General features: G+C 40.1%; 1 protein-coding gene across 2 annotated transcripts in view; it reads left to right on the top strand.

Moving 5' to 3' along the window:
- LOC146311513 (glutamate receptor ionotropic, delta-1-like) overlaps positions 1 to 26954 on the top strand; it is a 679669-nt gene that overhangs the window by 444933 nt on the left and 207782 nt on the right. For both annotated transcript variants that reach the window (XM_084740789.1, XM_084740790.1), the window contains exon 4: positions 25733 to 25938. In XM_084740789.1, the coding sequence (XP_084596915.1) occupies positions 25733 to 25938 (206 nt within the window). The remainder of the gene's footprint in view (positions 1 to 25732; positions 25939 to 26954) is intronic.

The raw sequence follows: 26954 nt of genomic DNA, 5'->3' as shown, positions 1-26954 counted from the left end.
GTGATGAAAACAGAGGAGTTTGTTAGTTTTGGCGCAGAGGGAGTGACGTAACGTGCCTGTGACAGATCCGTAATTGATGCGTTCACACTGAAAAGCTTCGACACTTTGATTTAGTTTGATTTCCCTCCATTGAGCCTGTAGACGTCTGTGAGTTCTGGATTGACGGTGTGTGCTCCTTACGAGGACGCCCTGACTTTATGGGATGTAATGTTTGTGTTGGATACTTCACAATGTACACAGTGTGCTTTACACAACCGACTCATTAAAGAAGCTACAGCTTCTCTCAGTCTTATTACAATATTACAGTACACAAAGTGAACTCATTGCATTTTAATACAATAAATTAAGATTCATTTTTGTCTCCAACTCAAGTCGAGTCTGGATAAAATACAATTATACAAATAAATGCTTGAAAAGTTTGAGATACTGCTTTTTCAGACATGGCCTTAGTGTTCACCTGTATTTTGTGGTACAGGGTTTATCCAGACTCTTGATTATTATTTATTTATTTTGTTTGAATTTTGTAGTATGAGTATTACAGTACTTTCAATGTGTTTTTAAAGACATTCTACAAAAAAGGGGACATGAGCTCAGTCTCTTTGGGTGAAGTATGGGAACTTCATATCACAGTCTGGCAAGCTGTGCAGAATCACATACACATTATTTCCTGCGTTGGGCTTGGTCATGTCTGTCTCTCAGCAGTCAATATCTCATATCATTGGACACAACAGCCTGATATTTTTTGTGCACATTTATGACTGTATGCTGAAGGACCTCTAGAGGTTGCAGTGACTTACAGTTTTTGAAACACCTGTTTTATTGCCTTTTATACCTCCATTTATTGCTGTATTTGGCATTTTATGATAATGCATCATGGCATAACAAAAGGCTTTCCTGCAGTCGGCTCAGCTTACCTTGTCTGTTGCAGGCCACCTCTGACCAAAAACTGAAATCTGAAATCTGTGTACCACCGCATCTGCAGACCGATTACGTACTCGATATGATGCTTGGTTGCAATACCGTTGGGGAAAAAAAAATAAAATTAACACTTCATTAGAAAACTGCATACATCTAGGTAAGAAAACCTACACCATACTATACACAAAACCCTCCATGTGGCAGTTGTGGTGCCATTGCAGTAGGTGCTTCACCATCTGTTGCTTCTCCTGAGTGGAGTTTAAAGTTAAGTTCAGCACAACATTTCACTGTGCTGCATTATCTATTATTTAGCTGTTCACAGTTTGTTCAGATTTATTTATTTGGACAGAAGAACATAGTAAATTGCCAGAACTATATATTGATATCATCATGTTCACTCTGCCTCGACCACTATGATAAATTTACCATGTGGATGTGGAACCACCACACTCCCTGTGTGGTGATGGGTGGAGTGTTGGTGCTCCACTTAGCAGACAGTAAAGAGGGCTGTGTTTGTATTTGGCAGGACAGTAAAGCCACAGTGAACACAGACGAATAATCAGCTTCTCTTACGGAACAATCGACAGAGCTTTAATATTTAAAAACTCTTTTATTGCAGCTGCTGCAGCCTTCATTAAGCGTGACATGCACGCTCAGCAGAAAACTCACTGCATAAATAAAAAAAGTAATAACAGACTATTGGACCTCACAGGGGAGCACAGGAACACTGAAGCGAGTTTCAGGCTGGCACTGGTGTCTGTCCTGACTCTAGTTTTAAAAGGGTACCACATTTCATCTGCTGTGACCAATTAGAGCTCCCGGTTCCTCTGTGCTGTACCATTCAGTTCTGTCAGAGCAGGTGTCACAAGTGTGATGGTCTGCATACATTAATCAAACAGGTCGAAACGTGCAAAAACATCTGGAATCCTGGTTAAACCTGAGGCCCTGTTTACACCTGGTATTAACATGTGTCCTGGGTAACAAGAACCACCTGAGCTCAGGTGTGAATGCACCCAAGATGCACTGAGATCCACTTGCTCAGAGCACATTCTGTGGTGGTCTGGGCCAAATATGGTCCAAGTCTTTCAGCTGTGTGTATGCAGCGTGTCCTGAGCCACTTGAGACTTATTCACTCTATATGGAAATAACCATGTACATCATTTATGTTTGCAAAATCCAGATGTGATGCTGTTTCTAATTTGGACACAATGGGACAAACAGACAATGTTTTTCTTACACATAGAAAGAACATTTGCTGAGTTCACATGAAGGTCTAAAAAATTAAGACTTTCTCATAGGCAGTATTACATAAAGTTTCTAACTTGTACAATTTTTGCAGGATGTCTGGGGACTCTTTCTACCTGTGACCAAGTAGTAAGTGCTTCAAACAGACATGCATGGTTACCATTTAAATTATTTGTAAAATTTGAAGTTTGCTGTCCAGGGCCACTGACATCCTGCATGGCCACACAAAACAGCTGTCAGATCTCTCTTTGGTTCAAGCCATCCTGTTCCCATCCCAAATCATCTAACACTGCTAGAAATCCTCTTTTAACAAGTGGTTAACAGTTGGTGGATTTGGTAGATTTAGGCATGTCTATCTGTGAGTCACCAAGAGGCGGCGTCAAAATGTCACTATCTGACAAGTCATGACTGACAACTGGATGAATAGACAGCAGAAGTTTGTGAACACACAATCTATTTCAACTGATTTCACCACTGACAACTGCCACAAAAAAAACATCAATTTTAGGATTTTCTGCATGAGGGAAAACGTGAAACTCTGTGAAACAGCAAGGACAAATCCTTGATCATTAAATTTAAAACATTAAGATGTTTCTTGTCAAGTTTTACAAATACAGTAAATAGTAACTAGTATCGGCTACTTCTTTGTTACATTTGGAAAAAGCCCCCAGACTCCCATTCAAATCGGTGCAATTTCCTGAGTTCCTGAATAAGGAGAAATTTGAAATTAACGTTAATGTAACGTAAACGTTATGAAACACTGTCTAGGAGAAATCCTTAAACTTTCGTGTCTTCTTGTAAATTTGGCAAATGTTCTACATGAGGTTTTTTCTTTCTTTGTTTGAAAAACACCTTTGTCTCACTGTGTGTGCTACTATTGTTGGGCCACTGGTTAAAAATGCTGCATTTGTTCTTTGCAAACGTCAGTGATCTAACTGTAATTTTAGCAGTTTGAAGGAGTCCTGGGTAGATGCAGCGCTGCTGATATTAAACCTGTCTTTCCACCTGAACTATTTGGAAGGGCCGGTGAGGGAAAATCGTTTGGTCATGGCAGAATGTTCCACCATGTTTGTAGGTCCAAGTTTCACTGGAAAGAAAACTCTCGGCTCTGGATTTTACAGCTTTGAGTTGTTGGTTTCTTTATGAAACTGTCATCAAACTACAGCCTCGGTCACCCATTCAAACACTAAAAGCTGTGTGTAATGGTTTCAAGCGACCTCTTGTGTCCATGTGAATAATGACTGTTTTTTTTTTTCTCTGAGAAACAACTCTATTTTTCTGCAGAGAGAAATTATTGTTCCATCCACCTCCCATCACTGCCAGAATCTCATTGTGTGGAAGCTTATGAAGCTGCCTGAGAGAGAGCAGCTGATCTCTCCATTGGACATAATGGCCTTGCTCTGCACAATAAGAAACTAGTGCTTTTGTTGTGAAAGCCCAGTTAGGTATCGATCACTGGATGCATTTTGAGCAGCTGAAGGTTTTTCTCAGTATTTCCAATGACCACAAAGTGCTTTTGAGTCTGATTTCACACTTTGCTTCAGGACCCCGTTTTATAACTTTTTTTTAGATTCAAATTTTCAGCAAAACAAAAGTTGGAGCTTTAAACTTTTGTTAGTTTTGTTTGCACTTCTTGCAGCTGTTTTGAACAGTCATTTCCTTTGTTGAACAATGTCAGCCCATCCTCACCAGAAAAGGTGCCGTTAAGTTGTGCAACAGCTTATTACCACCAGTATTTAGGATTTAGAATCAGAAGTCACATTTCAGTGCCTCATTTTGCTGCCACACACCTGAGCTGTATAATAACTAACTGCCCTGTGGTGCAGATGTTACAGATGCATGACCAAATGTGCCTAGTTAAGTTGCTGGAAAAGTGAAGGGAGTTAGAACTGAAGTAAGCTGAACAGGAAAGGCTAACGTTAAGCTAATGCTAACAGTAGTGTGAACTGCAGTGTCTTTTTTGGAAACATGGTAAAAATAAATCCATTACGATAAATCCAAGACTGAATGTCTTCTGTTGTTATTTATCTATTTTTCCAACTTGGAAACAGTTGTTGTTGTTAGCATGTTGTTAGCCGCCCACTAGCAATCCTAGATTGCCTTGGGTTGAGTCTGTCAACCAATCAGAGACTGTTTCTGAACTGCAGATGTTTTAATAGATCAATATGCTGATCTCAACATGAGATTGACCCTTCACAATAAAATTTGCAGCAATGACAGTAATGAGCTAAACCCCACAGAAGACATCACATGACTGTGACATTGTAGTAAGACAGTTACCATGACACTTACTTATTTTAACCCAAATCATGTTTTTTTTTTCTCAACTCTCGAGTAATTTTTGTGCCTAAATTAAATTAAACCAAACAGGTTTAGCTCGTGTCACATGACCTAAGTAACATTCAAAAGTTATGTTACTTTAATTACTTGAAGGTCACCAAACATTCTGCAGCATGACATGAAATTATCTTTAAAATTGATGTTACAAACTGAGCCACAGACATCTCAATATTCTAGTGAACATATTTGGCTACTTCAGGCCCTAATTTGACAACTGTTGTGTTCTTCTGAAGTCCTCATTAACTGGAGACAGCTTTACAAACACACATTAAGACATTTTCTACTTGAACTTCATGTGTTGAAAAGCTGCGCTGTGTGCGGTCACTGAACAAGTAAGGAAGGAAAAAAAAAAGTCAATGTAGTTTGTCCTTGACATTCAAAGATCAAATCCATAGCATGTGGTCCATTAAAGGCTTTCTGTCCCCTCTGGGCTCCTATAGTCTTGTCCACACAGAGGAAGTCAGCGTTCTGCACAGTGGGACCGTCCACATACAGTAAATCCATACATACATACACACTGTTGCCAAACTAAATCCCTCTCATCCTCCACATACTTAACACTCGATCCGCTGTGTTGACGCTGATATGAACACGGACACAGAGGTCTTACTGAGGCAAACGGAGCGTTTGTCTCCACACAAACACTGGTTACGGGGTCACAGAAAGGACAATAAGCTTCATCGCTGCCTGGACTTTATTAGTCAGGATGGTTTTCAAACACGAGCTGACGGTTCGTCCAATAACACGTCTTTGACTGAAATGTCAGGCCACCTAATAAAAGCCAGATATGATGAGACGTGATGAGGTGTCGTGGCAGGTAGGGACATCATCCTGAAAACAAAAGGTCACAGGTTTGATCCCTGCCAGGAGGCAATGATTTAGTGATTTGCAGGTCAGAAGACATTAAGGCGTCTCACTTTTCACTCAAATGTTGTTGTTTTTTTTTTAGTTTTTTAGTTTTTGGCACAGACATACGTAGTTATCACTCTGGTAATATGTTTCCACTAATCAGTTAGTTTTGTGGTCCATAAAGTGTCACAATCTTGTCAGTTGAAAAGTCGATCCAAATGTGTGAAGTTTAGTTTATAAACCCGCTGCCATGGAGGAATGGGAAATTTGAGGTAGCTGCATCAGTAGATGCTGACATATTTTTGACCCATAAATCAACAAATCAGTGCTTGAATGAGCTGAATTTCTCATTAAACAGATGCATCCTGTCAGAGTGTCTCCAAGCAACAGTTAGGATGTGAGCATCACCACAGTGGATGTTCTCCTGAAGTTCTACCCCAGTTGCAGACCTCATGATCTCTAGTTTGTTTCGTGACTCAAATCAGTCAGGCGTTGAGCTCACTGACGGCTAAAACAGTGAACCAGTCGGAGCTTTGTAGCTGCAGACATTATCTTCTTTCATAGCAGTACATCCTCAATATCCATCCAAAATATAGCAAGAGAAAAATGGCAGCATGGATGAGATCAATACAGCTGTTCAGGTCGGTTTAAGACAACATAATTCATGCATTTTTTTAATTTGACGTGACAAAAAATATAAATCAAGGACACATTTACAACATTAAGCTCTTGAAATGCTCTTGTGTGCTCACAGGATACCATTTATTTTACATGTTTTGAATAATGTGTGTGCAGAAAATTAAGTTTATTCACATTTTTGTTAATTTGTTGGCACTAGATACAATTTTCTCCAACAGTTTGCTTAATTTGTGTGCATGAGATGATTATATATAAAAAGATCCAGCACAGCAGAGCAGCCTGTCTGCCTGCACCGTACTGTGCAGTGCAACTGCTTCAAGTATTATGAGGCATGTTCTGTGCACCCACACAGTCTTACTAACAGATGTAGTGAGACACCACATGCATGAGGACTGAACTATGAGATCAAACTTCACTTGGCATCAGTGTTTCCACCATATGAAGCCTATACTGAACATACAGGAAGGCTACGTCTTAATGTAATTATACCCACCATGAGACATAAAGACACACACAGCTCATGGGGACTGGATCTTATGCACATGCAACAGCACTTTGATGCAGTAAAATGTTTTCTTTGTCTCTATGGCCACTCTGGCTCCATGCCAGTCACTGATGAAGATGCAGTGAGATGCAGCTGAAAGCTCAGAAAAAGCTTGTAAGTGGACCTTGAGCTCAGATTGTTTTGTTACCCAGATAGATAGATAGATAGATAGAATCAATTATCAAAGATTGATAATTGATTCTATAAATTAAATGAACATCAGCAATGCTTCCACTGCCAAAAAGAACTAAAAGATGCTCTTTATCGATTATACTTCATTAATGTAAGCTAATAAATTAAGTTTTGGTTCTATTCTATTGTATACTGATATTCTCTGTATATAATTCCTTTCTTTTTTAGAGGTATAGAGAGGTTCAGATAGGTGAGGAATATTCACAATATGAAAATGTGCAAAGAAATGTCTTCCAACGTTCTTGTTATGACAAAATGTTGTATTTTTTTTTCTGCAAAACTGGCAAATATTTGATAGTTCCAGCTTCACACAATTGCAGATTTGATCCTTTTCTTTATCATACATGGTAGTGACTTGAATGTATTTTGGTTTTTAGACTTTAACAAGAATTTTAGAGAGATATATGTGAGGTCATGTCGGGCTGTGGGGAATATTTTGAATATTTTTCACTCTTTTGTTGGATTTTATTGACCAAAATTATTGATTAATCACAAAATAATCTGCAGGTTTATCAAACTGATGCAGCTGTACTTTAAATTCAGACTAATCAATGTTTCAAAACTACATCAAATGTACTCACAGATCTTCTGCTAACTGGAGGCTGAACAGCTTAAATTCATAACGCCACTAACAGTCATCATTACTGTGAACCACACCTCCCTCACACACACACACACACACACACACACACACACACACACACACACACACACACACACACACACACACACACACACACACACACACGCACGGGTGATCCAGAGAACAATACCCAGCAGCTCACTGCAGTGTGCGGTTGTGCAACGAATCTTTGTCAAACTTCTGCATAAAAATGATGAGAGGTTCAGTGTTCATTTGGGATTTTCTGTCTTGTTTGAGATGAGTGTGAAGTTGGAGAAACAATTATTGAAATCACTCTTTTGTTTCACTGTTCAGCAGAGCGTGATAATAATACTCTATTTATGAAATCATCTGTAATTTTCATGTTTTGTTTCTTTATTCATTTTCCTTCCATTCACACGCACATTATGTCAAACTGTATCATTATCTGTGGGTTATTACAGCTCATTATCAGCCGTTACAGGCCTACAGTTTATTTCCACAGTGATAAGGCACAGAAGGAACCAGATAAAAGAAGATGATAAAAGCCCAAAATGAGATTCAAACGACTAATTTGTGCAGATGAGATTAAAGAAACTGATTCTTTCATTATCTCAAACATGGTGAATTAAAGTCGTATGCTGAATAATTCAGTGTTGGATCTTGAACCTTGAAATAGGTTCATCAGCACGGACAGATTTTTCTGGTTGAAGTGTAAAGAAGGTGAAAGGTCAGACTTTTCGGTCATTAAAGTCTGACCCATATATCTGTGTCTCAGGAGGTAGAGCTGCTCCTCCGCTGTTCAGAGGGTTGGAGGTTTGATTTCAGGCTCCTCCATTCGAGGTGTCCTTTGGCAAGATACTGGACCCCAAATTTTACTTATGCTTTGGGAATGTGTTTGCTGAGATGAGCTCCTGATGAGCAGGTTGGCACCTCTGTAAGAATGTTTGAATCCAGCCTTTCCAAAGTCTGGTGCTTAAAGATTGTAGATCAAATTGTTTCATTAGCGATGCGAGGCAGGAACACTTGTTATACTCTGAGAACCGCACCATGTCCATTGACAGCTGCTTGTTTTCAGTGATGGAGTTTAAAGTTAAGAAAAAATCAAATAAAAAAAAAGTGAATCGAATCAGTGGTCATCATAATGCAAACAACCAGCGTGAGTGCTGTTATGTCTGTTTGAAGACCTCATTCTCACACTGCTTATTTCATCAGCCTGACAACATTTACCACAAATGTATGCATTGCATTTCTGTCAGAAAGATTAATGTCAGAATGAAAAAATGTGGTAAACTGTTGTGCATGAATAATGCAGCTGGTAGATTTAATTTAGATGGCTTTGTCCTCCTCCTGCCTGTGGTCATAGTGAGAAATAGTATCCAGCTGTGGCGACACAGCCGAGCTGACAGCTGCTATCAACATACATCATAATGAAGACCAGCCCAAGTTTTTAATAAATAAATAACAGCTCTTAAACATTAATACATGAAATGTGGGAAAAAAAAAAAAAACGTTGGAAGCCTGATGTTTGATATTTATGCTCACACTGCAGAGACGCCCTCATCCCATATGCCTCAGATGAGATTTGATAGGTTTGTGATGGTGGCTGTAAAGCCACTCACAGGCCTTTGATTGGCTTCATTTACATAGAACCTTGGCAGGCCTGCAGGGGAGTGGGAGCAGAGCAGCGAGGGGCGTTCAGGAGCCCTGCATTTGCATTTTATACGCCCTATGCATCACCATCATATTCCAATCACGAGGAGAATCTCAGCAGTTAAATTATACATCGGCCTTGTTAGTATGAGACCTGTTGATGTGCATATATGTCGAGAGGCAGAAGATGACAGAGAGCAGCTGCACGTATGTTAGAGTCACACAGAAACAGACGGAGCAGCGGAGAATAAATCATCCAGCCCATCGCCTCTTCTGTGGTTCTCTTTGCATTAACATGAAGAATATGCTCAATTCTTTCAAGATTAATTGCATTAATATGCACTAAAAGCACAGAGAGTTTGCATTAATATCACTTCTTCTTCATCACATGTGACAGTCAGGAGCAGTTCTCCACCCTGTGGTGAGAACTACGGAAGAAAACAGCTGAAGAAAAAGAGTAGAGTAGGAAGGTTGAAGGAGCTCATTGAAGCTTGGATCAACACATCCACGTACCTAAGCAACAGAATAGATCATTTTCCAGTGACTGCCAGAATGACACATGACTGGTGGAGAGTACCAGTGATACATACAGTGTAGTGGATAGGATTGTCCCTCTACCAACACCGGTATCAGAAAATGCCTCTGATGCTGCCTAAACTGGGGCACTGGGCATCAGTGAGTATCCAAGGTCAAAATGTGATCCTGCTTCTTCTCAGCAGCGTCCCGTACGCAGAATTTTATGGTCAGTGGAGGATAGAAATGTCAGTTCTTCCTCTGCATCAGGTCACGTTGCAAAGTCTGCATTATTGTAGCCAGCTGGAGGTCAGCAGAACGTCTCCGCGATCAGTGTCAGGAGGGGTGATAATCCAGTGGATTGTGTTTCTTCAGGAGTTGCCAATGTTTTAGCAGAGTTAGGGCCAATGCTGCAAACCTGACTGCCTAAGTTTTAACAGACTGTCCCGGGGTGGTATATATTGTACACAACCTGTTACTGAACTGTGAACACAGTTTTGTTTTGTTTTGTGGGGATCTGCAGGAAAACCTGGTGCAGACTTTTTGAGTTATCTTTCTTTTGTGAAGTGATGAACTGTTTTGGAGTTGTGGAGAAAACAAAGCTGACTCTGAGTCTTTTCCTGGTTTGAGTTCAAATTAAGTAAGTTTCCTAAGTCACGTTACGTACATAAGTTAAAATAAGTCACACTCAGACAGAATCAGGACTTGCAGTGTTTAATTTGCAGGGCTGTGTGGCAGTTGAAGCTCGGTACATGAAATAAACCAAACCAAACAGAGACACGACTGTAGAGTATCATCATGAAGGCTGATGAGAAAGAGAGAGAGAGTCTGATTGCTGGCTTACGTGATTGGCCACCACAGTGTGACATCATACTCCTTTAAGTAATTACTAAGGCAAATATGCCAACAAACTGTGAGGACATGGATTTTCTTTGTTTCGTTCAGCTAACAAAGATGTTCAACTTATGATGAAAAAACACAGACATCACCGTGGACTGAATTTGTTTTCAGTCTGAAAATAAAAATAAAGGAAAAAAGAGAAAGAGACACAGCGGAGAGTCGTTTTTGAAATCTAGATTGAATACAAACATCTGTTCAAGCAACCGCCGAGTCTTTGATCCTGACCAACGCAAATCTTACAGATCTATTTTGGGCTCTGAACTTGGCTGAAAGCTGCGATAGACGGTTTCACGCAGTGAACGGGCTTCATACTGCTCAGAACAAGAGAGAACTAATAGAATATTTGAGCCTTTGAAGACCTTAATTATCCAAAAATCAAACAATATGACATGATGAAATGAACGTCCTTGTTTGCTCTGTATGACAGAGGTGGGGCTCGCTGGGAACTGTCTCGATTTCCAAAAAAAAATTTTTCCGATTGGTCTAATCAGGTCCTCATAGTTACGGTAAACACAAGTGTGAGTCTGTGTGTTGCAGTGTTTTCGTCTTTCATCTTTGTTTCCTGGCCATTAGTTACCAGCCTGTTAAAGGTTAGAGCAGGTGTGTGTGTTTTATGGATATTCAATAGAGAGAGAGAGACACCACACACTCACACACAGCAGGAAGTGTGTGTTCCAAAGCTAAATGTCACACCTGTCATTGGCGATGTGGATGAAAAGGCTCAATTATCCGTCCTCACAAACACACACCGTCATCTCTCTCCCTGCTTCTTTATTCCTCTTTTTCTCCTCTCACTCTCTCCCTCCATCTGCTTCTCCCTCTTTAATTCCTCCATTCTTCTCTTCAGCATGTGTGTAGGTAATTAAAATGTCCTTTCCAACAGTCTGGTGATAAATGAACTGAGCTGTCAGGGAAACGCCTCCCACTACATCACAGATTCTTCTTCTTCTTTTGCGTGTGATTTTGGCGTCACGGTTCAGGGAATCTGCTTCATTAGTGTTCACGGTCGCTCTATACGCTCAAACTGATGCCTAACAGCAAATGCAAGACTACAGAACACACATCAAGGCGTCTCCACACTCCAGAGGGCAGCAGGAAGAAGTTGGGTTTAAGCAAGCGAGTCAGATGTGCTGCTTTCAATTAAACTGTGGTTGAATTTCCTCCTTAAATTAGGAGGGATTTCCTCAAGTCCGCTGTTTTCTCTGTGGAGAAGAAAACATTCAAACTTCAATAAATTGCACACGAAACAAGTGGAAAGGTTGTTTTTTTAGTGGAATTTAATCAGTCTCTTCTTCTTAATGTTTTGAATAAAATCAACTGTGAAAAGCTTGGATGACTTTTTCTATTGCATCGTCAATAAAGATGAAAAATGATTATTTTAACTGCAGAGAGAAAGATTTGTGTCAGTATGTCAGTCACAGATCTCTGGTTTATCCTTGATCTTCAGGTTTGACTCTTATTCCACGATAAAAACTGAGACTAGCACATTTGTATTTCCCGAAGACAATTAATAAATGCATCTGCTGCTGCTGCCACCACTCACCTGCCCACCTGCTAAAAGAAGTGTTGGTGTTTCACGTCTGAAGATGACACTCAAACTTGGTGGTAATTAAATAATGTGTTCAAGAGATGTGATAGTACTTCATTAACGGCTGTTTACTGAGTTTCATCCCATTAAAGACAACAGAATTGTATAAATATTATGTTTTACTGTTACTCTTGCGCCTCCTGTAGGTAGAAATGCATGGCCCATTTAGTGTGTCAGGCCACGCCTCCAAAAGTTTGATAACCAGTTACAGACAAGTGATAAGTGATGTCAAACAACAAAGTGATACGTTTTGTTCTTTATATATGGATTGTACCAAATTTGGTGAAGATTGGACCAAAAGAAGCAAAAAATGTTTGCAACCGTATCAGAACAACCATAATTTTTATGTGAATTAATTTTCAGTTAAAAGTTCTGATCAGACTTTCACTCAGGAGGCTGCTGTTCACGTCCCATGTGAAACCAAAGTCAGTGTTGACTTACTGACTTAAGTTACGTTTATAACCAGAATACCTTTTTAACCCAAACCACAATCTCTTCCTTTAAACTAATAAATAAGTTTTGGTGCCTAAACCTTCCCAAACTGTGACCGTTTCCACACAATGAAGAAGATCTGGTCCGACAAAACTCCAGTTCCTCTGGTGCTGGTACTCTAATGGCATCCTTGAGTGTTTGCTAGGGTCCGCTTGACAAAACTTTCGTAATCAGAAGGTTGGTTTTCATGTGGGCTTTGTGCAGACATCAGTGTTGTTACAATTTGTTGCGGCCACACAGACTTGTCCACAATTTGACCACGAGGCCACAATGCTAGACAGTAAACATAACTACTGGGTGTCCCAACTGTCTGTGTATTTTCACCAGGTCGAACTTTGCTTCCCAACTTCGTGTGTTCAAGGCCACAGCAGTTCCTTTCACCCGATGGAGTATCTTTGCCACCCACACTTCAACTCTCTAAGTAACCCACAAGAAACAGCACTGCATGTTAAGATTGATGAGGAAAAAGTGAATGTTGTCATATTTTGGCAAATAAAATGTTTCTTGTCAGAGAGCGAGCACAAAGAAAGACAGCTGAGATCTAAATTATGTCACAAGATCGATTTGGAAGTTTCTGAGGATGATTTGAACAATCAAAAGTTTTGGAGTCCATTGTTGCAAAGTGACAACAGCCACTGTTCTGCATGAAGAAAGAAACTATAACTCCACTGAAGTGAATCAGTAGCTTATTCAGCTCTACCTACTTCACTGAAATAGCAGCAAACCTGCTTTTTTAAATCTGCCAAACACCAGATCTGAAGAGTTTGTACTCAGTGGTCGACGTTCACCAGCAGAAGCAGTTTTGGTTTTTCATCTTTTTTTTTGTTGAAGTTCCCCCCTGGTGCATCTCAACTTGGCCATGCTTGTAAATATTGATTAGTAGCACCCGACAGCGACCGGCTTCCTTTTCCTCGGGTGTGGATTAATTACAGGAGGAAGCCTACAGGCGGCAAATACTCATTAGTCCACAAGACAAAAGTTCTAATTAAAAAACAGACATGATAAAACACTGGTCTGATAGAGATTTCACACTCTGATGACACTGCTGGCGTCTGCGGGATCATCTGCCTGAGGAGGACACGTCCATATTGTTAAACTGTGACACCGGGAGCACGCTGAGTCACTTGAATGTCTTTGTTTAAGACGCTGTGAAACTGCAGCATTCATCTGTTAACAGACAAAATAAAACTCCAAAGACCCCCCAATGCAGAAGCCAGTGTTTTGCTTTAAGATGCAGTTCTTCTGATTGCCACCAGATGCTGATTTTTTTTTAAAAAACCATGTCCTCAAAAGGTTTGACCATCACAGTGGCACATCAGGACTAAACAAACTACAATTGTGCCATCTTGAGTGGATGTACACAAAGGGACAGTTCATCTCAAAATCAAAAATACATATTTTTCCCCTGGCCATCTAAATAGTTTTGGTGTGAGTTGCAGAGTTTTGTCTGTCACTGAACCTTCTTTTATCAGTGTCATAGCTGTGAAGACAGTAAGTCAATACAAAGACTTGAACACCATCCTGGATGACAAAATGACTTTTGATGCCAACAGTGACTCAGACAGAGACAAGGTTAACGTGTTTTAACGTCGACAGGTTTCATGCATCTTTTATTGAGTCGGTTTTAACTTTTGCAATGACTTGATGGTTTGGCAGCTTCATCATGGTGAACAGAAGTAGGCTGAGAAAGCTTGTTCAACTTTGCCAATAGACCACTGGCACCAGCTTGGATGATTTTGGCCACATTTATCCAGTGGAAAAAGCCCATCCTGGCAGACCCTCAACATCCTCTTCAACTTCTACCGTCAGAGAGGAGCTACAATCAAGAGTATCCTCTGCATTTTCAAGTCAGGGCTCCATGGACAAAGGCGTTTTTTGTTAAATTTGAACATTTCTGTGCTTAAAAACTTGGTTACAAATGTGATTTAGGGTTAGAGGCTGTGTATGTATGTATTATGTCAGAGTGATTGTGAGTAGAAACGTGTCGGTGTGTGAGGTCTTTTGTCCTGGTGTCAGAGCCTGGTGACGACTCACAGTGAGCTAATGAGGACAGCCGAACAAGTGAAGGAAAGACAGCTGAGAAAAGAGAGGAACAGCTGATTGGCAGGAGGAGAAGAGGATAAAAGCATCTCTACGTGTCCAAGAATGACAAAAATATCACCTTCAGCATAACAACATCTGCTCATGTTTGGTGTTAGGACGACCTGCAACTCTCCATATGCTTTAGTTTTTAGCTCCTCCTTCTTCCACTCTCTTGTTTTGACACTTTTTCACTTCCACTTGTTTCGCTCTTGTTTCGAAACAGTTGTTGGAGGTCGGACTGACGACCTCCAGAGAAATATCTGTCATGTATGCCAGAGGGAAAATATGTAAAATAAGCTAATGTGGCTGTTAATATATGACGCTCCTGATCATTACCTACCACCTGCAATTAGTCACAAAGTTTGTCTGACCTCGACCTGCTCGCCCTGCAGGTCACGACTCGACCCACACAGCGAGCACTGTGCATGATTAAAATAACTGACGAAGTTTAGTGGATTTAAATTTGGATTTGCTGTTGGTTTGCAGTATGTTCCCATGAGCCATTCGTTTTAATATTTGTTGATATAGAAAAACACAAAATTTAAAAGCTAAAAACACATAAAATACTGTATGTTTAAAAAATAAGTTGCATTATTTAGTGCATAACTGTTTTATTGTGTAATTAAAATGAATTCCTAGGTGAAACAGGGCGACTGGTGACAAAACACTTTACCTTTTCAGAGAACTCTGGCTGACATTTATTTTCTCATCTGCCTTGCTGCACAGTTCTTTGGCTTTTTCTAATTTTTTAAACAAAAAACATTCCTTCAAGGTGAACCATTAGATAAAGACAGTATTTTTTACGCATTTCTAAGTAAACAAACTCAAACAGGCTACTGTCAGTGTTCACTGGCCTTCAATTTGCTTCTCAGAAAGCGGCAGCAATTTTGTGTTCCCTGCTGGCAGGTCCAAAATAAAACATGTGAGAGGGGAGAAATGCAGAGGATACTCTGCATTGTTAGGGCTACTTTCCCCCTCCATTATTACTGCGCTGACATTTTCTGAACTTTCACTGGTATTTATGGCTCCTGCAGAGGCCGGTCGCTCTCATAAAGAAAAGTGACGTTCTGGACCAGAAAAGGAAACAGCAGCCAGGAGCAAGAAAAGACACCTAGTGGGTTCAACCTGGCTTCCACTCTGAGTCAGAGTTTAAACATTTAGCAGAGAGCTTTATTCAGTGTGACTCACACGCACCCATCATGTGCGTGAGGAGAACCCAACGAAAAGGTTGAGCACCCACAGGGCCAATGTGAATGTAAATACTGCATGATGAATACCAAGTTAATGGTAGTTATATGAGAGAGATGAGAGATGTTGTGTATGTTGTGGCCTGTGTCTAAATAAATACTACACAAGACGGTGAGCTGGTGGTGTAGTACGGCTCACAAAACCGGCTAAAACTGGCTTATTGACTACAAAAAACACACAAGTTCAAATATTTAATAAGTTGTCCAGCAGATCTAGTGGGAAATAAACCAGGCAGACCCTATAAAATATCTCAAATCAAAATAACATGCTTAGATTAAATCTGGGTGAATTTATCTCTAATTACTTTTTATTTGAAAATGAAAGTTTGCTGCACACAGAGTTGAATTAAACAGTGACTTGTGAGAAGGACACTGAATGGCACCTTTTGTTGCATGCTGTGCTCCAGTATGTAACCAAAGAACTACACCTCTGCCTATATGGACATAACAACATGTGTCTGGTAGTTGTTCTATATGGCTGGAATCACCAGCTGCAGCCAGATGTTTTCCACCAGGTGGAGACTCTTATGCATGTGGTGCAGCAGCACAAGGCAGTGAGTCATGCAAAAAGCGTGCAGCCCCATCAAATATTGTTTTTCACTGTCATATCTCCTTCTGAATATTTGTTGTCAGGCCTGCAGTGTAGTCTGTTTTAATTTGTAGCAGAGCAGCGTTGCATTTCGTTGCAGTTTTTTGTGTGTACATCTGACAGACGACAGTTGCCTACATCACACAAAGCAAGAACAATAAAAGTGATTTTGTGACAGTCGCCACTTTGTTAGCATTCACTTGATTTAGGCACCCACAGGCAAAAACATAAACTGCAGCAACATGAGCTGACAGATTCAACACATTCTCATACCTGAACAAAAAAAGAAGTCTTTGCTAATATCTCAGGAAAGTCTTGGAGAAGTTTCTTCAAACTTGACACAAACCTCAGATTGGACTGAAGGGTGAACTGATTAGATTTTGTTCACCCTTTTTGTTTTTGTTTTGTGTCAGAGGTCACTGTGGTTTCACGCCTGACCCATTCTTGTGAACAACAGCTCAGGAAGTTTGGCATTTTTAGCAATAACTCAATAAATCGTGCACTAATTATGACAGACATGTCTAAAAGGATAAAATTATGATATTTTACATCCAAAAGCTAAAAGGGTCCCATTCTCTGTGACATTATGTTCTGCAAAAACACTTTTCTGGCTGTTATTCAACGCTATAACTCAGGAACAGAAGGGGAGATTGTGATGATATTTCACATTTTGTCAGAGACCGAACTGGTGGCACTGATCCTGGTTGCTCACCTTGAAACTGTGCTCAGATTTTTAGAGATCTGCTGTGCTGCAGCCAAGTTGAAGAGGCCTGTAAAGCATCCAGGTTTTAGAATTGATAGCTTCTTTGGAGCAACATCCATATTTGAAGCATCGTCGTCCACCACCAGCTCATTGATTTTGCTGACACTGAGCTTCAGGTGATTGCACCACGTGATAATGCTCTTGATCAGTCCTCTGTAGCTTCTTCAGTTTTCTGCAGCCATTCTGTATGTTAGCAGGTTTTCCTGAATGAAACTGTGTTTGGGACCATTCATGTCTGAGTGGAGACGGTGAACTGTCTTTATCCTGCCCAGTCAGTAGAAAGAAGTTGAGTGTGTGGGTGATTGGACATAATTAATCTGGTATAATGTTCCTGACCTGAGGGTGAGAGTTAAACGGTTACAGCATCACTGAGATGAAATAAAACATTCCTCTTTTTTTCTGCCCTTTGTGCTCCATTGGTCAGTGTTACCCAACACATCCTAGAAGTTGTCAAACTTGGTGACAGAAGGCAAGAAAAGTCTCGAGAGGCATTCAAGGTACTGCTTCAGTTTCCTGTACATGGGATAAAACAAGCAACCGCAACGCCCACAACACATTTTTTATTTTGGGCATCTGATGATGGCATTAAGAGTTTCAGCTCAATAAAAGTCTGAATTTTTCCTTCAGATAAAATAATTAACCTTTGCATCAGGCCTGAAATGATTCCTCAAGAAACTCAAGAAACTCTATTACAAACTCATCAATGCAAATGCTTTGCATCAAAGCTTCGCTTAATCCATTTAACTATATCCAGTGCAGGACTGGTGCAACGGAACAGAGTTAATTTATCCATCATAGTGTGAACTGCAGTTTCAATTCTGCTTTTTAAAATAGTCACATCCTGAATCTGGCTGTAAAGTTACAGTGAAAAGACAAGACAGATACAAGTTGTATTTTACTCCAAAGTGCAAAAGACTATTACTTGTGATGTCTAATAGAATCATATCAGTAGTAGCAGGCCTAGAGAAGTTTTTACATTTATTGACTTATTTAGTCCTAACTTTTTTTGTTTGCTTATCCAAAAAAATCCAGTCTGTGACTCAAAACTGTGAAACAGAGTTGTGATTTATTTGATCCTTTGCAGCTCTTCAGTGCAATATTTCTTATCCGATTACTAGGAAATCAATGGAACAATCTGTAAAATACTCGATTACTAAAATAACTGATAGTTGCAGCTCTAGCATGCATGAAGACACCACAGTTTTTAATTTAGATGAAAAATGCAGGCAGATCTTTATATGTTTTTACTGCATGATTCATATCACCACTGGCTGTTTTCTGAAGTATAATGTAGTGTTTCTGTTTTAATTTTTTTCTTTAAATTAGTTTTTCATATTTTAGTTTTTCATACCTTTTCTCTCTTGCCTTTAAGGAAGCCATCAGTTTTGTCTGATATCTGTGGAAATCATCTCACAGTGAAACTGCTGCAGATAGATAATCCATCACAATGAACATTGCTCCTGTTCTGTTCTGTTATTTTTGCCAGCAATGTGGTGATAACACCTCGTATAACAACTGCAACAACACACAAACATGATGTAACTTCAGCAACAATAAAAGCAGGCATGATATTAAGTGTGATGGATTAACTCTGGCAGGTAATTTTCAAACGTCTGCAGGTTGAATTTCACATCATACTGGAGGAAAATTAAAACCAGTCGTTGACTAAAACTCACACAAACTTTTCAGTTCTGTAAAGTCGACATTATTTGTTGTTTACGGGCTAAAAGGTTCAAACACTGTTGTCTTTTCAAGTTTTTCTACATGGTGCAGGTTTGTCAGGCTGTAAAAAACTGACGTTTACCGCTAAAATTTACACAGAAGAAACATTCACATTTGAATTTTCATATAACAATATTGGCAAATATCAGAGATGTTTGCCGCACGGCTCCACAGTGCAAATGTTAGGAATCACAGGCAAACCAGCCTCTGAATATTTGCACTCTGCCTCAGAAACACCTCACATATTTCCATGTCGTGTGAATCTAAATTAAATCTGAGACATTTTCTGTGGCCAGCGGTCTACCTGCCAATTTCGAGTGACTGCAGAGGAGAGATTGGTGTGGCTCTGATGGATAGAGATAAGTGCTGGCTTTTCTGCTGAGAGACAACTGTGTCCCCCCACAGTGCCTTGCTCAAAGTGGCTCTGGAAAAACTGATGAGAAACTGCGGCTGGCGAGGAGCTCTGCAAATTGCTTTCAAGTCCTTCCACTTGTGTTGTTCCAGTGCTTGAGCCCGAGAAAAGGAGGGATTATTTTTTTCCCCAGCAGATTTCTTGAGGGGAGTGATGACAGACACACTGAGAGCAGGATGGATGGAAAGACAATAACAGCAGTAGATAGTGGTAGATTGCAGATAGATGAAAATCTTGGTCATGTGACTGAAAACGGTGCCGCAGGGAAGCACTATAAGAGATGATATATGCATAACACTGATTATGTGATTAAAATGGTGCAGATTTAAACAAAGAGCTATTGTATGGACAGACTTTAAACAGTGGGAATCAACATAAATTATCATATAAAACAAAATGTAGTAATATAAATAGTATCTGAATTCTGATAAGGTTCATAGATGGGAAAATGAGATCAGAATACATCTCATTTAAGGCTGTGACAAGACCTGAAACACACAAAAACACAAACCTCATGAGTCGTGTAAATCAGCGTAAACCTGAAACATGCTGAAAACACAAAACTGACATATTATCACAGAATGATATGATGAACATGCTGTTACACATCTGTTTACCCAACATGAGCATCCAATCAGTTTGTGTTCTGATGAATGTAGGGCCAGTATTCACTCTCCTCTGAGCTCCGCTTTGGTCTCCAACACAGACAGTATAATAGCTAGCCTCCATAACATCACCCACATGTTTCTGAAGAGCTGTTTTGAAGCTTTCGGTGTGGCATCTCTGGCCGTCTTGGAAGTTCCTGACATCAACTCCCTGCTAAAACGGGTAAAGAAGTCGAGTGTGGGTGGAGCTGAAGCAGCCAAATAAAGTGTCTCTCTAGTGGCTGGCCATGTTTGATGTACGGTTGTTGGAAATTAGGTTTACAGACCAAAACTGTTTTTCGTACGAGGCTGTGACCATGCTGACAAGTCGGACATTTTATTTTGGGGCTCTATGGGGATTGACTCACTTTTGGAGCCAGCCGCAAGTGGCCATTTGAGGAACTGCAGTTTTTGACACAACTTCATTTTTCAGCCGTAGAGGTTGCAGCTCAGTATCCACCAACTTCTGAGGAAAAAGATCTTCCTTTAAGCTGCTAAATGTTCTAAATGTTCTAAAATGTTCACCAGGTAGTGGATCAAAGTGGATCAATACAAAAATCCAAAATGTCTGTGCTGAAGCAAAAATTAAAAAAAGAAAGAACAGAAAAAAAGAAAATATGGTTTCATCAGTATGAATCAAGTGAAAAGACTGCTTGATTCGAAAGAGTGAGCAGAAGGGTGTGATAACAAACATTTCCGATGACTTAAATGTCTTTAACTTTAGTCATAGAGATTGGATCGGCTTTAAGTTAGTCTGTACTGAGTCACATCTGAGCAGTACAGAATACAAGACAGCCTTTTCACTAAGCCTGGACACAGTGAGCTACAACTTTTAAGATTTAAGTAGATTTTCACACATACAGCACTGCAGGGAAGAAGAGAGGAGGGGTTTGTTTGTTTTGTACGAAGGTGCACCAGAAGATCACTCTGTGCATCGAGAGAGAAAGCCAAAAACCTGCAAAGTGCAATGATGCACAGTCGCTTTACATTCAGACACAAATACTGGAGCAGAATTTTAAACAGTTTTTAACAAAATGTGGATTCTGATATAACAATGCCTTACTAAAAGTTGTATTATTTTCCTCAAATTTTCCAGGAGAAAGAGATAAAGATTGATGAACTGACAAATGACTTGTGGACAGCTGTTTGGACGAGCCGAGTAACAAATTCATGATATAAAAATATGCATGGAGAGACGATAAAATCACCTCCCACAGAGCTTTGCCTCGAGTGGTGCCTTTGAAATCAGTGGGGAACTATGAATCACAGAAGTGCATATTTCAAATTTCGGGACAGAGCTTCCCAATTGTTCCACTAGAGTCACTGACTGTTCCATCCCGAGTGGAGAGGAAGGGGAGGGGAGCACTGACTGACAGATGGAGAGACAGAAAATGTAATGGGGAACAAAAACGACAGGGGGAAGAAGTGAAAGTGAAAAAAACTCAAAGATTGGGATAGTGAGATGAAACAACATGAGTAAAAAAGGAGTGTAGGAGTAGAGAGTGGCAGCCAGGACTCGGTACAAGCTGGCTGTCAGTGCTAATAGACAGAGAAGGATGGAGGGAGGGGAAAGGAGAGGAGGAAAAGGGGAAGAGATGTTCAGGCCAAACAACCTGTCACCAGCTATAACAGAGCATAACGCAACACAGCTGCCTTGTCTGGATGTCAGAAAAAGAAACTTCTCTGGCAGTTTGGAGAAGAGTCTGCAAGCAATCTAAATGATACTCTCAAATGGATAGACGCTGTCTGGTTCAGTGGCACAGCCAAAGAATGGGGATGATGGTCTCAGTCAGCTCTGCTGAGGACAAGTCAGCTCAGATGGCGCATTTTTGCAAAACTCAGCATTGTGGCTCTTATTTTCTTGTCTGAAGATGTTTATGCTCCGTTGTTTGGTTGTTTTTATGGTTCACAGACACCATACATTCCCTCAAGACGCCGTAGACAACTTCCACAAAGATTTTGAATCAGCTGTGAACAATAATTGATAAGTAAATGCAAGCATCAGCTCAGTTCTTGATGAAATCTGCTGTCAGCCCAACAATTACCATTAACAAGAAAGTTTGTGAAACTTTTCCCGAGTGAAGTGAGGTCTGAGGGATTCACACATGAATAGATTTGTTAGTCATCTGCCTAAAAATGGAAGACGATGTTAAAGTTGTTAGCTGGTGTAGTAATAGTAATAGTAAAGGACCAAGAATCCACCCTTGAGGAACACCACATGTCATCTTCACAACAACTGCATTAAAGGAGACTGCCTTGTTTGTTTTCGGAGGTTCATCATATCATTGTTTTCATTGTTGCTGAGATCTTGGGGCACTGCAACAGTTACTTAGACTCAACAATCAGCGACCTTCCTCCTGAATGTGAGTTTCAATTTGAAAAACCTCCAAAAAGAAGTCAGATGAAGTCCATTTAGATGAGACTAAATGGAAAAATAGTTCACTCATGGTCAGTTTAATAAAATAATAGTGATGATGAATCAGCCTAATGCAGAACATTGCAGGAGCTAGTCAAGTAAACAACAGGAAGTTCAGCAGGTCTACTGCTGCTTTGGTTTTTTTAGACCACCATATACTGATTCTGATTGATTATGACAACTATGATGTACTTTTACAGAGCTGAACTTTAAAAAAGCAAACCTTGTACACAGTCATTTGGTCTCGACATGCAAGTACCAAAGAAAAATCCATCCCAGTCCATTTCTTGGTACAATAAGAAAGGCTAAACATGTAACCTTGGACTCCTCTTGAGTGTCAGTGCTTTTCAAAAGAAACACATAACAATTAGTTAAGGTATCTTAGGTTTAGGCAACTAAAACGACTTGGTTTAAGTCAGGAAAAGATTAATTTTACTTAACAGACACAAACCAGTTGTCTCTGCTGTCTAAGTCACGTGTCTCACAATCCAACTTTTTTCTGTGCTTTAAAAACACCACACTTTCTCCACATTGTTAACTGCACATAACATAAATATAGAGCATTCTGAGACTACTTGAAAAAATGGCCACAGTCATTTTTTTTTTTTTTTACTGTGTTTTCTCCTCTCATGCAGCAAACTCCTTCAGCGGTCTGCTCAGGACTTAAATTACTGTAGGTCAAGAGCTGTCTGGGCCACAGAAGAGGTATTTTGATACTGATTAGTGCTTTCTGCTTCAGTGACAGAAATCTGGATATGGAGAGAGTTTCTGTTTTTTCCTGTGTGGTACCTGTAGTGTTTAAGACTTATCCTTAAGATCACATGAAAGTTCATGTAGAGACAGTTAATCTAACTTTTAACTACTGATGTCTGTATTTTTTTACACAAGTTCTCCATATGACAGAAGATCTTGAGGGTTGGGATAAAGTAATAGATGGTGTCTTCATTTAACTTTGCAGCCATGCAGACAAATACTTCAGCATTCCAACATGGACACCATACTTGCCAACCCTCCTGATTTCCCCAGGAGACTCTTGTTTCTCTTTGCCCTCTCCCTGTTTCCTCCTGGAACCACAATTCTCTGGTTTTTCTCCCGATTTCTTTTTTCATCATAGCAACCTTTTTCTGATTCTGTGTAAGCCCTATACCTATCTTAAAGTCTACTGGTTCCACCTGGACAGCAATACAGCGACACCAAACCAGACTTCCTAACTAACTTCTTTACTTTGTATGGAAAGTTTTGAAGGAAAGGATTATGCATTTTGAAAAATCTGTCATGTCAGTTTCCTTTTAGGGACAGGGGCAAAAAATACATGTATGAATATGTATTTTTTATTCATAAAATGCTGTTTCAGTGCATTTATTATTTTTGTTGTTTTCATTCTTTAAAAGTCACCAGAACACAGGAAACAAAGTTACTGAAACTAAAGATTTTTAGTATCGAAATGTTCCCTATTTTTGAGGTCTGCAGGTATGATGGACACTTGGACCGTCTCTGGGGGGGCGGGGGAGGGGTAATCTCCCCAAGAATAAGATTTAGCTCTTTTTAAAGTTAAATGCATCAGTCCAGTGCACTTTGAGAGCAGAATTAAAAGGCTAGATGAGACACGTAATATGTTGTTTTTCATGCCAAGCAGTCATGTTATTATGGATCTCAAGAGGGGTGGCACAATTTTAATATTAAATCAAACATTGATCCAAATGGAGCAAATCAAATTGAAATCATAGGCAGAATCACAAAGTATTTCTTTTTTCACTCCTCTCCTGTCTACTTGCAGCATCCAGTGTGTGTCCAAACACTTCAGAGGTGACATAGTGTGTGTTTCAGCCATTATCACAACTGTAAGGGAATAAAACCAATGATCTGTTCTGATCAATAGCATAACAACATTATTGGCATCAGTGCACAATAAAACAAAAACATGTTTAAAGCAAATCATATTGTTATAAGTCAAATCAGTAACAAACTACAGAGCAGCTTAAAGTGGCGTTAATATTCTGTAAAACATTTTTCACTCAGACTGTTGTTCTCTGCTAAAGGAAAAAAAGTCTTGGAACTCAGGATCTGATCACTTGGAATCTGCTTTACCACATTTAAGAAAGCCACCAAATCCTGGTTAACATCTACTCATGTCTATTTTATAAATGTGTGGTTGCTTTTTTCTGTGCTTTTATTTCTTTTTATCTCACTGTTCCAATCGCTTATTTTCAAAAAAGCCCTTCTAGAGACGGGTGTTGCAAATTAGCATTCATGATAAACACTGTGATACTTGCATTGGATTGCTATTTTTCAGCTTGTCTGTGTCTACTGTATCTGTCCAATAAATCATAAATAATAAACTAAAACAAGCCAATCAGAGGCGGGGTACGGCTGCTCTCGCCAAGAAAAGCAGTGGGATCCATCATAACACTGAGCAGCATTAGATTAAAGTTAATTATCAATGACAATTTCTGCAGTAAGGTTATCTGTTTGCTGTCGTATGTTGATTAAGATAAAATTGTGTTTTGACTGGTGGATAACTGCAGCGGAGAGCTGATCAGCTGTCAGCCCACCGCAGTGCAGCGGCTGTGGCTCAGGAGGTGGAGTGGATCGAGTAGGTCGTCTGTTAATCAGAAGGTCGGCGGTTCGATGTGACCTGTCTCCTCCTGGTCTACATGTCAAAGTGTCCTTTTGGAGGACACTTAACTCCAAATTGCTCCAAATTGTGTGTTTGTGTGATTGGGTTTGCTTAGGTGAGCTCCTGAAGAGCAGGTGGGCAGCACACCATTAGTGTGAGACAGCGTTTAATGTAAAGCACTTTGAGTGGCTGGAAGTCACTTTCTGATTTAATGAGAAAAACTGCACTTGTATCTGTTCTGCGAGAAATGCCTCCCTGTGATGACTTTCCCATCCAGTCCTGAGATTTAACTGTCAACTCAAAAAGCTTTTTTATGAAACTTTTAAATACCTGAGAAAACGTCTGCCAGTGATCTCAACATGCAGAAGGATTCCTCATAAGATTTCCCCTCGACTGGAGGCCAAAGTGTCCAACACAACTGACTCCCACCTGCTGCAGAAGCACCACATTAACTCGGGGTACCTTCACCCCGTTAACACTGAAACTACGAGCCGTGATCTTCAAAGAACTGTCTGGAATTTTGAAATATTTTAAAGTCAGAAATGTCCAGCTATCTGTGTTATCTTTCATATCTTGTGCTCTTGACATTGACGTCCTCAAGCTGAGAAACACCTGATTTCAGATATATTTTTGCGAAAAAGTGTCTACTACATGCTACATCTCCAAATTTCCAGACTGTTTTCAATATGTCTCTGTAGTTGATAGCACCTTGGCAACAATACAATATTTGACTTTTTGCCCTCTTTTCTTCTTCCCGTCCCTCCAGATATTCGCGGCCTGCAGGGTTTTCTGGACCAGACGTCCCGTCAGGGCGTGGACGTGGCCTTGCAGAGAGTGGACAGGAACATCAGTAAAGTTTTCACCAACCTCTTCACCACCATGAGGACCGAGGAGCTCAATCGGTACAGAGACACACTGCGCAGAGCCATCCTGCTGCTCAGCCCCCACGGAGCGCACACCTTCATCCAGCAGGTCGGTCCACCTTCACTTTAATGGCTTGAGCGTGTTTGTATGAAGGGAACCTGTCTGCATGTGTGAGCAGATGAGTGTGTATGGGAAAAAATACATTACATATTTGCACACACAACGAACATATAGAGTGAACGATTGTGTTCATGTGGAGCAGTATGTGTGTAGAAGAACTCAACATGTGTGTGTGTGTGAGTGTCAGTATGTTTGCAGAGAAGAAGTGTTTTCCTTCATACTGTGTTAAGGAATTGATTCATGTATGTAAAGGCATGAGACGAGCAAGTGTGTTTATGGAGTGTGGAAAGGGAACACGCAAGTGTGGAAAGGTGATGGATGAATGAATCAATTGAACAAATGATGGTTTTCACCAGGAAGGTGGAGAGGAACAAGTGAGTGTGTCAAGGGAACAAGTGAGTGTATGGAAAAAGGGAACATGAGAGTGAGAATGTTTGCAAAGATGTGTAGGGAACTAGTGAGTGTACATGGGAAACAATTGTGTGTTTAGGGAACTTGATATTGTCTATATTGAACATACACAGGAAATGTGTAAAGAAAATAAATCTTAGTCTGTACTGAAGGGAATAAGTGAGTGTGTAATGGAAAAAAAAACATCAGTGTGTAAAAGGACAAAATTAGTGTTTGAAATAAAAAAATGAGAGTGTAAACTGAACTGGTCAATGTAAATAGGGAACAAGAGTGTCTGTAAATGGAACAAATCAGTGTGAAATTGAGAAAATGGTGTGTAAATGAACAATTTAGTGTGTAAAGGGACCAAAAATGAGTAACAAATGAGTGTTTAAAGAGATCGAGTGAGTTCACGTGAAAAATGTGTCTCTGTGTTTGTCCAGGTTTTCTGTCCACACTCTCACTGCTGAACACAAACTGGATCACTGATCATATTTAAGCCTGTGCTGTGTGAGCGTGTGTGCATGTGTGTGCGCCCAGGTGTAAGTGGCCACCTGGAGTGACAGATGGAGCTGGTTGGTCCACACACACACACACACACACACACACACACA

This window comes from Lutjanus erythropterus, chromosome 17 (genome assembly GCF_056507025.1).
Source record: "Lutjanus erythropterus isolate fLutEry1 chromosome 17, fLutEry1.hap2, whole genome shotgun sequence".
NCBI classification, from domain to species: Eukaryota; Metazoa; Chordata; class Actinopteri; order Lutjaniformes; family Lutjanidae; genus Lutjanus; species Lutjanus erythropterus.
Note: the sequence above shows the minus strand (reverse complement) of the source record. Positions and strands in the feature narration are given on the sequence as shown.